General features: G+C 36.5%; 1 protein-coding gene across 1 annotated transcript in view; it reads left to right on the top strand.

The window, feature by feature from the left end:
- The window catches only part of FAM172A (family with sequence similarity 172 member A), a 253,346-nt gene that overhangs the window by 194,221 nt on the left and 44,567 nt on the right, over positions 1-14,558 (top strand). Inside the window, exon 8 of the mRNA XM_015571579.1 lies at positions 8,904-9,023. Coding sequence (XP_015427065.1) covers positions 8,904-9,023 — 120 coding nt within the window. The remainder of the gene's footprint in view (positions 1-8,903; positions 9,024-14,558) is intronic.

Here is a 14,558-nt window from a genome sequence, read left to right as displayed (position 1 = left end):
CTAGCTGGCAGGCCCCTGACAGCAAGCTGGCCACCTGTGGATTCCATGAGGAATGGGGCTCCCTCCTCCCTCCTGTCAGGGTCCGGGGTGCAGGTGAATGGGGTTCCTGGCTGGCAGGCCACTGACAGCAAGCTATCCAACAGCAGATTCTGTGAGGAATGGGGCTGCCTCCTCCCTACTGCCAGGGTCTGGTTTGAAGGCCGGCCAGGCCACCTGTTGGGCCAGACCCAGAGTTCTACCATGCCGTGACCTCCGCCTCAGCAACCCAGGACTGACTGCCCCTGGGCGCTCCTGGCTTCGGAGGATGGGTTCTTCCCTCAGGCCTCCGGAAAACAGCTGGGGGAGGGTACAGCCCTTGGCAAGGCAACCCAGACTCCGTACTTACAGGCTCACCTCTAAGGGCGGATTCCTGCCTGAAACCTCGCCCTCTGGGGGAAACAGCTCCAGGAGACAGCTGGAAGAGGACGCAGCCTTTTCCAAGACAACCCCTGCAGGACTGACTTCCTTCCAGTTGGTCGCACCTCGGGTCGTGATGTTACACCCAGGGTTTTTATATAAGAAGATGGTTGTAGTTTTACTGTAGCTTCAACCCTGACCCCCACAAGACTGAAGCACTCATTTCCACATCTCCTCTAAGTGTTGATGGCTGACAGCACTTGTAGCCACAGATCCCCCAAATTCCTCTCTCCTGGCATTGATTTCAAGGGAAGAGAACCACCAGGCCCATAATTGTGCTTCCTTCTTGGAGGGTAACAGTTTCCAATGACTGTTGAGTGTCTGTTTTCCTTGCCCCAATTTGGGAGAACACTGTAGGAGCTGAGGCTTTTGTGTGGGCAGGACAATTATTGTTAGACTAGAGGCCTGTTGCACAAAGAGATTCGTGCAATAGGCCTTCCTTTCCCTTGGCTGCTGGCACCGGTTTTCCTCCGGAACCCGGCACCCAGGCCTTCACTCTGGCTGGGTTCCAGCCGAGCCATGAGGCTTTCCTCTGCTCCGCTGGCCCCGGGGAGTTGGAAAGTAATGCAGAGTTTACTTCTGGATATGTTAGGCATGAAATAGCTGAAATTCAAATATGCTTGATATGGGTCTGAATACTGATTCTATGTCAGTTATATTCATTATGAGTGGGTTCTGTTCATAATAATTTATAATTATTAATATAGCCATATTGACAAGTACTGTAGACTTGAATCTATCATCAAGATGATGGCTGTCAATATTTTGATACCTAAAAGATAGGGAAAATTTATAGTTTCAAGATATCTCCAGTTTATAGATTCTTTTATCTATTTTCATTATGTTTAAGTTGAATCTTATAAAATGGCCTTCTTAAGATAAAAAAATATCTACTATGGGTAATTTTGCATGGTTCAATTTAATACTAGAGACCAAATAATGGTTCTTTATTTTTGAAGATGTTTTCATTATATGTATGCTATACCATCAGATTTTATGCATTCATATATACTCCTGGTCCTTTCATCATCATTAAACACAAATGCACACACTTTGTAAAAGACAGCACATTTAAAATATGCCAAAATGAAAATTTTAAACCAAATTATTTTACTGGATTAAAATTACATTACAACTCATGTAACATTATTAAATATATTTTAACCACAACTGTTCTTATGAATGTATTTTTTCTACACTAATGTCCGTGTTATTCATGTACAACGGAGTTTTAAATCGCAGAATAATCTAAAAGTTTAAAGCTGAAGCATAAATTCCCTTCTGTGTGTCTTTGTGAATTAGGGCCATATGGTATTTGTGTTTCATTTCTTCGGGAGGGTACCCTACTGGCCAATTCCTAAAAATATAAATGTTATTTCATCTTATACCTATGTGTGCAAGATGGTAACTTATATTTTTGCATCCTCATAAATTCATCTTCCTTGGATATCTACCTTCCATTTGGATTTTTATTGAGCTATATTTTGCTTATTGAAAAGTCTTAGCTTTTTAAATGAAACAACTTTTACTTGTAAATTTTATCATAAAAGGTAAATATTTATATTATTGTTTCTTCAGATGATATTTTCAATGGTTGAACAAAGGTAGCTGGTGTAGAGTGGAGTGGGATGTGTATGTGTGACATACGTGACACAATTGAAATCAGTGACATAGGTATGTGTTAAAGTAGTGTGACATACGTGACACAATTGAAATCAGTGACATAGGTATGTGTTAAAGTAAAAAACAGTGGATTTTTTCTTATTCATAAAGATATTTTCTTAGTAGATAATGCTTACCAGTATAACTACAGAACGAATTATATGAAGTAAAATAAAATAATCTTGAAGTTTAATTTTTAAAATTGGTCATTTTTACAACCATTACATTTTTATTTTACCTTGCCTAAAATCAGTTATAAGTTTAAAGCATGTATTATAGGAACACACTTACTTTAGAACTTTGTAGCAACAGGTAAGCGAAAGGAAAATCTGTCAGATTTGGCAATGGTTCAGAAAATATGTGAACCTGTCACTGTAAGCAGTCTCAAAGGGCGAAGTGCTTTACAGGAGCTAATTAACCTTAGGAAATAATTACACAAATATGCAAATGTTGTTTAGATAATTCCATGTGTTATCAGCTCAGGTAGTCCATCATAAATGCAGACCTTGCAATGCCTCGGTAGTAGAATCTGGCATAGTTGATAAGGCTTTGGTTACTGCATCAATTCTATTTGGCATTTAACGATTAATGATGGCAAGAGTACATCAGGAAATTCAACCTGTACTCTAAATACAGCTGAATTCCACAGTTTAAATGTCCTATGCATTCTGCCACCAGCAAAGTCTAATTAATGGATTTACGTATTTTCTTTTCATGCACTTTGTGCATTTGCATATTCTAAAATCATCCAGCTTGAAGTTACTCAATACAAAATGAACTCTAATGTGAAATTCATGGAGAACCTGTAGAATAGATTTAGTATGTTTGCATTTCTGTAATTGAGGCATATTAGAAAGTCTTTCATGTTGAAATCTGTTTAGTCTCAAAATACACTGCTGGTAATATACACCTGCTGGATTATGGTTTATAAATAAATAATGATGTGGACACAATGTGGGCTGCGGGTTGGAATGACACAAATTTACCTTGGAACAGCATCACCTCATTTATAAAACTGTGATTTTAGTAATGTAGTATGTCAGAAATATATATTAAAAACCACTCCAGGTATATTAATTCCTGTGCTACCGTTATTGTGCTTAACTGTTGTCAGAGGCAGTAAATATTTGGCAGAATGTGTTACATCTTAGAAATATGGGGATCTGGCTCTCTTAAACACTGTGAATAGTAAAAAGCCATCATTTTTTGAAAGCCTTGGGAAATAGTCACATAATGGAAACCAGGTTTTTGATAACTGAGGTTTATGTTCTTTATCATTTTTTTAAAATTTTTTGAATAAAACTAATTAATTCAAAAAATGGAATTCACATAGCATCATTAACTTTCCTTTGATGTCTCAGGATCACTACTGTTCTTGTTAGTTGCTGGGCTTTAACAGCATTACTGCTCTTCATTGCTCAGTAACAGGTATCTCAGGCTATTGCGCACTCTGTGCTTTTCTAATTTTTTTGGCTTTTCTGTTTAGTTATTATCAAACTTTTAGCTATCAGTTCTTACTCATAATTAAACCTATTTGAAGCAGCCCTTTTGATATGCTCCTTGGAAATGTGTGGTGGGTTCGGACCAGGTACTAGAATTTGGTACATGAAGGTGCAGAGACGCGGCTCAGATGCTGATTCTCCCTAAGAAGCCAACAGTAACCATTCAGTAGGATTTGATTTTTTGTTTACTTGTTTTATTATAAAAAGCATGCCGTTTGTAGAATTTTGGAGAGTTCAGAAAAATGCAAAGAAGTTAAAATTAGAAAATATTCATAATCCCATAAACTATAGGCAGCTCAGCTGTTTTAATATTTTTGATTTCTAGTCTTTTTCGGGCCTTTTCACTTAGTGAATTATAACACATATAAAATTAGATGAACTGCGGGTCTTACTTTGTAAACTCATTGAATACCTATATAATATTTCCTTAGATAAACTATAATTTACTTAAAATTTATTGCTGCATTACTAGAATTTAAGCTTTATCCAGATTTTTGCTTTTATAACTGAGACAATGATGAACATCTTTGAGCATCTATCATTGCCACATTACAGATTACTAGAAGCTTGATTCCTAAATGGAGTTTAATACTTCTTTGTCTTGGTTTTTGAAACTCAGTTCATATTTTGTCAATGGTATCATTGCCATTAGACCTGCATCATTAGTCATTTATTAAATGCCTGTAGAATGCCTTGTATTTATAGTTTGAATTCGAAAGAGTATCTAACTCCAAATCTGGTTTTAAAACCTTATATTTTAGAAGGAAGGAGAAATGACTTGGCAAATTAAAGAAAAAGCAGGATAGAGAAGAACCAATGAAATAGTACAGGAATAAATTTAACCTACCATAACTAATAGGGGAGCTGACAGGTAAACGTAAGCCAACAATATTTTGCAGTAGTTTCAAACAGGCATGCATATAGATGTAAATACTTTCTGTGTATTTCTTGTAAGATGTTGTGTGTCAAAGGTTGGCAAAATCCTTTCCCCATCTGTCAGATGAGAATCTGACCTTCAGTTAACTTTCTACCTCTGTCCCTGGTAACCTGATAAGATAGTGTCTTAAATTGGGTTTCCCAGGTAACAGATTTTGGCGAAGTTGCATGCTGGAAGTTCACTGGGGAGTTTCCTGGGATCCTCACTTGTAAGGGAGTAGGGGGGAAGGAATTTCGAAGGAGGATCTGAACTGCCCTGCCATACAGTCACCACAAAGGCCTCATCCAAATCTATGCTGACCTCTGCATCTGGGATGGCTCTTGAGGCAAGAGATAGGGTCCTTATAGATCCACATCATCGCAAACAGTCATTGAATATAAGTTGCCTCAGAAGTGGGACTGTTAATTTAGGCAATTTAACTTTCTTTGGGTGAGAACAATTCCTAGTCAGTGCCTCAGTTAAAGCTAATCAGGGCCAATACTCCCACAGCTCAGGAAATGAGTGCCATATAACTAAAAGGAGATCTGGGAAAGATACCACACCATCCACTGTGAGTGGTTGGTAGGCAACATTGCCTATGGTAGAAAATCACTTTGGGTCAGTAAACTGGATTAGAAGGAGATATAGACTACACATACTATTACAGCTTTGATCTTCCCCGGGGGTAGTAATTCTTGTAATTGGGCATGTTCCAAAGAGGCAGGAACCCGGGAAGCCATGCCTACGGAGTTTTTGCAAGAGGTATTGGCTTCTGTGGGCTGTAAGACTTTTAAGTCTGGTTCCCTCATTGCTGAGCTAGCACCCCCTGACCAAAGGGCATAACTCCTGGAAGTCCATGTGGGCTGCTACTGGAACTGCTGTGAGGCTCTCACCAATGGTATTGCCCTAAAGGCAACCTGTCATTTCTACCCTGTATTTTGTAGGGTCAATGGCTGTCAAGTGTGGCCCAAATTATTTACTTGCGCTTATAGATGACCCCCATAAGGGGATATTGTAGACGTTTTTCAATCGGTTTTTAACTTTTTAGAAAATTTGCTTTTAAAACCTAAAACTAATGAATAATGCAATGATCTTAGAGTGGTGCTGAAAATATTTAAGTACTTAGGGCCCATGAATACTTGAGGTTTCTTTTTGCTACTGCTGACAGGCCATTATTAAACAGATGTTGTCTCCCCTATAGTATAGAAAAGAATCAGTGATAATACTAATCTCTGAAAACAGTAGTTTTTATATGTGAACAGTGGAAAGAAGTGTTTGTTCTTGGCTCTTCTTTAGTCATAGATGGGTCATTTGGGCCTGTTTGACAGTTTCCCTCATATGCAGTGAGTCACAAAGTTTAGCTAATTCTTCTGTTGCAATGACTCATTCCATCCCTTTCCATTCACTCTTCTGCCACCCCGAGTAGTATTTATAGTCTTTATCACTTTATATATGTGGATTATGGAACATGCTGCCTTGAAAGTGCTCTCTGTCTTTAGGTTTTGTCTTACCTGAACTGCATTATCTGTGAGATCTCAGACTGAATTCCATGATAGAGTTTTGTCTAGCGTTTACAGACTGTTAATGTGAAAACCAAATTTTCCTGGAGCCTATATAACGTCTCAGGAAATAGTGAGAAGAAAGGCTACAAAGACAGGATTAAAGGGAAAGAGTAGAAGAAATTAGACTACTTAGGAATCTATTGTAAGAGGACCCAAACTGAGGTGGGAATGGAAAGGATGGGACAGGTAGGTTCTCAAAGAATTGGTGATTGTGAGAAGAAAGCTGGGAGAACCTCACTGAAGTCAGATCATATGGATTTATAATGTGTCCATTGGACTTGGTGTCAGGAGTAGGGAATGTAATACTTCTCAAATACTACTGCCCCTTATATCTTTATGTAACACCTTCACGAAATTGCAAACACATTAAAGAGCAGGATCATGGCTTGCTTCTTCTTGTCCTTACACACCCACTTCCAATACAGAGTATCATGGGAACAGAATAATCTAATCTATATGTCTTTATTCTGTCAATTCATAAAAGAAATTTATTACCATCACAGGTTTTTAAGAGTGTTAGCTCTGCCAGCCATAGCATGTAGAAACTCCATCTGTTTTGTGTTTACATTTCTTTCTCTTTTGGGGTGGTGGTGGTGGTGTTGGAAATGGGTTTTTTTGCATTTTTTATTTTTCAATTACAGTTAACTTTCAGTATTATTTTGTATAGGTTTCAGGTGTACGTCATATACTTCACAAATTGTCTCCACCCTCCCCGATATTTCCAGTACCCACCTGTCACCACACATAGTTATCACAATGTTATTGACTATATTCCCTATACATTTCTTTCATTGTGAGATAAAACTATAAAGACCAGGTATCTGGGTTTTGTCTGGATTGTCTGAATTTAGACCTGTTCTCCGAATACAATTTGTATTTCTGTATATGACTACAAACTTGTAAGTAATCATCCTGAAGATAAATATTTTTTTCATTTATTACCCTAAGATTTAATGAACAAGACACAGCTCTTGGTCTCAAGAATTTGCTAATCTAGCAAGCAATTAGCAATAGAAATCATTCAGTGCAATAATGGGAGCATGTGCAGATGTTATTGTGGGACATTACCTATCCTGGGGGATAATTAGGGAGACTTTTGATAGAAAGTGATGCCTCAGTTGAGCCCTGAAGATAAGTAGTAGTTATGTAGGTGAAGGAGGTGAGTGAAGTGAGGGCATGGCACAGGTGTCACTTTGGAACCAAAGGAAATAGTCCAGAAACAAGAAAAGTATGGCGCAGATAGGTTACTGCAAGTTGCTTCCTGCAGTTGGAACACAAAGAGTGCTCTCTGTTGTCTCTCATAGTGGGAAATGGGTGTCTTTTGGATCATTGTGTTTTGCAGGGCAATAGTAAGACATAGTTCAAGGCAGAAGCCAGATCATGAGAGGTCTTAATGTCATGTATACTGAGTTCGAACTTGATTCTGAGGGTAATGAAGAAATTTTGAAGGGCTCTAAGCAGGAAGTGAGTAATGTAGCAACGTGATCATATTGCATTTTTGAAAAGTTGTCCTCACTACAGAACTAGACAGAGGAGCATTTAAATGGCCAGTTCTAGAAGCAGGGAAAGTGGGCTGGAGACCATTGCCAGCATCAACGTGTGAAGTGATAGGGCTTGAACTAAGCCAGAGGAAATGAGAATGGCAAGAAGTGGATGGGTTAAGAGACTATTGGGGACAGAATCAACAACATTTTAATGATTGATTATATGTGGAGTTTGAGGAAGACAGAAATAAAATACGATTCTCAGAATTCAGCTGGAGGTCGGGAGCAAAAACAGTGACATAGGTTCACAGAGGATGTTGTTAGCCTAGTGTTGAATTGGTTGGTTTGAATTATCTTTGGGACATCCAGAGGAAATGACTTGGTCTGCAGCTATCGAGAGAAATTTAGGGCAGAGATAGATATTAGGGAACAACAGCTTTTAGGTGGCAAGTGAAACAATTCATATGGACCTTCTTAGGGAATTTATCTTTTGGTGTTAAAGCTTCCAGGAAATATTTGTACAAAATATTTTCATGATGTTTAGTTTTTAGCAGTTTGTTTTCTAATCAGTATTATTTAGCTCTTTAGGTTTTGTTTTTTTCCTTTTCACCTTATTCAGGTTTTATCACAATATGTGTCCGTTATAGAAATAAACACAAGAAAATGAAGTTCTTATAAAACTTTTGGAATTAAAGCAGCATGCATACATGCATTAAGGTTTAACAATTTAGGGAAATATGAAAGGCTTTGGGTTTATATGTTTAGATTTCTCCCAGTTCTAGAAAAATAATTGTATGGAAAATTTCTTTTTTAATGTATATTTTAAATGATATAAATAGAAAAATATTTGTTGCTGATTTCTGCTTATTTTCAGCTTACAGAGACACTTAAAAATGTATAGTTCAAATAATTTAATATAAATATTTTCAGATACACATATAGAATTATACCTGAATTTTTTAGTGTTACAGTTTTATCATAAGACCACTATAATTTTCTGCTTTGCAATGAATATCCTTAGATACATTTTAATATCTCAGATATACCAAGAATGCACTATTCTCTCAACAATGTGCTTATTTTAATATTCCGTTTCAAAAGATTATAGTAGCAGTTAAGTTTAGGAATATTTTAATAATAGTATAATACTAATTTATTTTCTAATTTGAATTTTTTAAAGTAGTCCTTTTGTGTTATTATTTTGAATAAGCCATAACCATCTTATTTCTTATGCTATATAAGCAAGCACATAACTTAATTTTTGATGACTCTGATAGTAATTAGATACAGTATTTCATATATGATATTTGTTTTTTTACAGGAAAATGGTTCTCCTGAAGAACATGCGATCTATGTGTGGGACCATTTCATAGCCCAGTCGGCAGCTGAGAATGTATTTTTTGTTGCTCACAGCTATGGAGGACTTGCTTTTGTTGAACTAGTAAGTGCACGTTTAACTCTAGTTTTAATCCCCAAACTTTCTTTAGGTTTATCGCCTCCATTCCCTTTTTGTTGGTATAATTGCTTTAAATCACTTTATTGTGGATGAAAATACTGTCTTTTGAGTAAATAATTTTATTCTGTTTAAAAAGACTATACTTAATTATTTTATTTTGGCAGAGCTTTAAAATACTAATCAGAACGCTTTTTGCCTGTTCCTTATCTAATCATAACTTTTTAATTTATACATTATAGCCCCAGTTTCTATACATTTTATAATATCTATATTTCCTGTCTTATGTGTATATCATTGACATACACACACACACACACACACACACACACACACACACACACATATATCTGTAAAGTGTTAAAAATTTCAAGAGACCCTTTGAATATTTGGGAATATTTTGATTTTTAAATAATTCTTTATTGTTGAAAGTATTACATATGTCCCTTTATTTCCCCCATTGACCCCCATCTAGCCCCTTCCCTGCCCCTGCTCTACTTCAGGCCTTCAGCACCGTATTGTCTGTGGTCTATGTCCATTGGTTGATATTTTGATAACCTTTACCTGATTTATCTCTACAAGTTAGCACTTGGTCAGAATCTATGTAATTAAAACTATCAGAAAGCTTCCATTATTCTGTTGGGTGCAAAAATATTTGCATTTCAAAATAATCTGATTGTTGAGTTAAGATTATATGTACATGATAGAAAAAATGATCAAGATTTCTGAATTTTGTCTGTATTATCTGCAATATTACAAGTACCAATGTGAATGATTAATGAGATATAATCAGTATTAAAAATACACTGCTGAAGAATTTGTGCCTTTATGCCCATAACCCCTTATGTCACAGGAAGGTACCAGTGCTACAATAAAGTGATTAATTTGATTAAAGTCCATTTGATAATTTTAAATCCAGTAGCCTCAAGTAGACATTGAACACAGTCACAGCATTAGTGGTCTTAATTTTGTTTCTAAGCTTTGCTATATATTTCTCTTTTCATGGAAATTAGATATATTTCCATGGCTTTTTAACTTCCCCACACCTTATTGCTTACCCACATGATCTACACTAATAAAAGACAAAGATGCTAATTGACCGTACCTTCACTATGCTCATCAGCCAATCAGAAGAGTATGCAAATTAACCCAATAAAGATGGTCGTTAAATTTGCATACTGCAGGCAGATCCCGCTGCACCTCCCTGCACAAGCGGCACGATCCCCAGCCGTCGCCCGCCCCAGCGCGGGATCCAGGCCTGCCATGTGCGGGGCAGGGCAGGCGGCAGCACAATCCCAAGCCTCCGCCTGCCCTAGGGTGGGATCTGGGCCTGCCTTGCGGCCCGGGGCTGGGGGTGGGGGGCAGGCGGCAGCAAGATCCCCAGCTGCCACCCATCCTAGTGCAGGATCTGGGCCTGCCGTATGTGACCAGGGGAGACGGGGCAGGCACCGCGGGATCGGGTGTGCCATCTGCCACCAGGGGAGCGGGCCTAAGCCAGCAGGTGGTTATCTCCTGAGGGGTCCCAGACTGTTAGGGGGCACAGGTTGGGCTGAGAGGACCCCCGCAACCCCCCCCATCAGTGCACAATTTTTTGTGCACCAGGCTTCTAGTTTAGATATAACTGGTGGTGACACCAGAGAATAATTTTGCTGATATAAATTTTCAAATGCTCATGCTCTCTTAAGATCAGGAAATGAATTAAATTGTTTATTTCTTCAATTGATTTTACTTTTTAGAAATGATTTCAAGTACTTTTACCTCTATTGAATTTATTTTAATATATAATGGAAATATTAAGTTAGCTAACAAACTGTTCTGATAACTTTTTAAAATGTGAATGTTTTCTTTTAAATCGTTCTTTTAATCCTACACACACATACACACACACTCACACAGCTTTCATATATGTAGCTTGTGTTTTCTTTGCACACCATTAAATGACTTAAAACATATTTTATTGACAGAGTAATAAAATATGTCTGAAAGCCTGTAAGACTAATCAAATTTAAGATTTCTGTAACACATCAATTCTCTCTCTCTCTCTCTCTCTCTATTTAAGACAGTTTATAAAAATCTTCTGTACATCATATTTGGAATTTAAGTAAGTTTTGGACAGTTTTTAAAATAAACTTAAGATGCCAGAGTAACAGATGACTAGTGTGTCACTCGTGTTTTGCCTGTCCTTCTTGTCACACACTGGTGAATATTTCTCTACTTTTGTTCCACTTTAATATAAAGCACACAGATGTTTCAGAACAAGACTTGACTTCTGACCTTGAGGCTATTTAGGGTCAGGGTCCTCAGGGCCTGTGAAATTATCACAAGCTGAGCTAAAGTTTTCCTCCATCACAGGAAGTAACCAGTAAGTAAGAAGTTAAAAAGGAGCTTTGTCAGAGAGACAAGATGGTCTCAGTGGGGTCAGCTTCTGTAGGCTGCTGTCTCAGCAGGAGGTGTATGCATGGGAGGAGGAATATAATATAACCACTGGCACATCACATATCTGTCAGGCAACACCAGGCGTCAGAAGTCCATTTAATGGAATATACCTTGTTTAGGTTTTTAAACATTAATGATTATCTCAACTTCATGTATTTGCTACTTTTTGTGAAATAACTTAGATGGGGGTATGTAATGGGGTTAGATGGTGGCAACTAAAGAAAAAGTGGTTTCTGGCCTAATGATATGGATTCCTATAAAAAACATAATATTGTGCACTGATAAGTTTTACATAAATTTTGACAAAAGTCGATTAATATATAAAGCCATTATGTTTCTACTTAATTTCAAAAGGATTTTTAAAATTCAACATTGATAAAGATAAAACAAAAAGACATTGAAATATTTTTCAGCCCTTTGCTTTTGCTTAAAGCTGAATAATATTACCTATTCTCCCAATATTCTTAGGGGAAAAGTCATGTTGTTAAAAATGTTGACAAATATTCACTCTCTCAGGATTTTTTAACAATTGTAATATCTGAAATTATTTTACATAGAATTAAAATGCTACTATTAACTTTATAAGAAAGTAAATTTTGATCATCTTCAATTATAGTTTAGATCTCTGTCTTAATAAATGTTATAAACATCAAATATTAAGTCCTTTGGATTTCAATAAAGTTAGACTTTTTAAAAGTGTCATAAAGGTGTACTCCAGTTAAAAAAAAAACAAAAACAAAAAAACTCCACACATACACAAACACACACACTCCTTATGGAATAGTCGTAAGTTGTAACTTCATGTTTGAATGTATGAAGATTGTTTTTCTACCATTCTCATGTAAATTTACATTCTTTTTGTTTAGGTCGTGAGTTTTAAGAAAATGTATTTTGAATGTAACTTGTGTAGATAGTAGAGCTTCAATAATATATGCAATTATTTAGAGTGCTTACTATTTGAAAAGAAGGTACCAGTTAGGACATATTCTAAAATGTATCCTGCAGCTTACTAAATTTAAATTGTTTATAATTATAGTTTAAAATTAAATGTGTTGCTAATATATATCTGAAAATAAATTACTTCTAAATTTAGAGCACAAAATGTTGCAGATCTTTCATATTTTGCTAATTATTGTTTTTGAAAACTGAGAACATAATTTATGATTTTATTGTGCCTTAAAGTATTGAATTTCTCCTGAAGGATACATTATTTACAAGATTTATTTTCAAAACCAATGTTCATTTTATGGTAGTAAATCTTGGAATGTGATCAAGTCCAACCTCATAAAGACAGTGTACAGTTTACTATAATAATGAGAAAAGTGATGCTAAAAATATGCCTTTCACAGCTTTTATTTTTAATCAGATGGTAACAGCTCAAGTTTCCAATTCTCTAAACTTCGGCGATTCCAGTAAGAATGGTTGTTGATAAGATAGCTCTGGAAGCAATTCCAACATTCAGTCATTAGAGGCAAAAGGGAAGAGCTACTTATTTTATGAATTGATAATCAATTTTTAAAAGTAGCATATCTGCCCAATGTTATCTTTATCTTATTTAAAACAATGTCAATATAAAAAATAATGCCAATATATAAAGTAACTGTTATTAAACCATCATTATAAGACTTACATTTTTCTGTGTTAGAAATTGTTTGATAGAATTAGTTGTCAAAATCAGAATACATTTACCAAATTCATTCAGAAAGACATCTACAAATATTGCAACTTACTTTTGCCTATATTACTTGTTTAAGTTTTATCTCATTTGTTGGAAATTAACTGTCATTAAAAAACAATGCAGTTGTAAGCTTTTTCATCATCTCTTTCACCAGCCACTTTGATGAAGTGATTCCATTGCTTCCATTGTTGGACATTTCAGAGTCTTTTGCTCTTGTCTTCCTAGGTGATAGTTTACAAGATCAAGCAGCCTTAAAATTTTCTTTTAATTGGAAATGTGTTAGCTTTCCTACTTAATGACGAGTTTTTAATCTCAGCTCACCTTACCTTCCCTGTTTGCTGCGCTCAATAAATCAATTTGCATTCATATGTCTTTTCCTAGTCAAAGAGAGTGTTGATATTTTTATTAAACAATTGTAGTAAATATATTTTATTAGTTTATTGAATCATCTCAGCTGATATAAAAGTAGTGTTGTTATAATTACTTCTACTTGCTTTTCCATGTTACTAGTGGTATGTACATAACCACCATTCAAAACCTCACTTAGAAATGTGTGAAAACTGTTCCTTTTGAAAGTGCATCTCTACCCACTTTTGATTTCAGTTTCTCCATGCTTGTCAGCACTTGATTGGCACCTTACTTGCATGTGAATTAAGGAATGAAGGGAACTCTGTTTTCCTGCTATTGTTCCATGCTGGGCTCACTAGCCTTCAGGCAGCCTAAGCTGACCTTCAGCAGTTGATAGAGGACTAGTTCTTGGACATAACTCTATGAGGACACTCAACCTCAGTCTACTCTGAATTGATCTTTTGAAATTGTTTAGGGCAAGATTTGGATTTAGACTAAAGAGAAAATGGAATGGGACTAAAAGAATTTTTACCTTTAATGACATCACCTAACTATGACCTTAAAGAGGCACTGTTTACATTTTGTCTACACAGAACAAAATAAATTGGATATTGGTAGGATATCCACTTAATGTGATCAATGGGAATAGCTAAAAGTTGGGCTGTTGGCAATGAAGAATTAGGGAGAGGGGTGATAAACCAAAGAAAAATCCTATCTAATAAAAGACAAAAAGGCTAATTAACCGTACCTCCACTGTGCTTCCCATCGGCTAATCAGAGAGAGATGCAAATTAACTGCCAACAAAGATGGCGGCCGGCAGCCACGCAGCTGAAGCGAACATGAGGCTTGCTTGCTCCAGTGATTGAGGAAGCCAAGGTTCCCGGCCTGCCACGGTCTGGCTCTGAGCCCGAAAGCAACAAAGTTTCAATTATAGAAGCTAAACAAACCCCAGATACCTGCTTTCAGCCGGCCGCGACCTCAGAGCTGGGAGCGCCAGTGATGGCAACAATGTTTTAATTATAGAAGGTAAATAAATCCCAGAATAAAAAAAAATAAAAACG

Source organism: Myotis davidii, unplaced genomic scaffold (assembly GCF_000327345.1).
Source record: "Myotis davidii unplaced genomic scaffold, ASM32734v1 scaffold44, whole genome shotgun sequence".
In the NCBI taxonomy this organism is placed as follows: Eukaryota; Metazoa; Chordata; class Mammalia; order Chiroptera; family Vespertilionidae; genus Myotis; species Myotis davidii.
The sequence above is the reverse complement of the archived record's forward strand: the minus strand, read 5'-3'. Positions and strand labels throughout refer to the sequence as shown.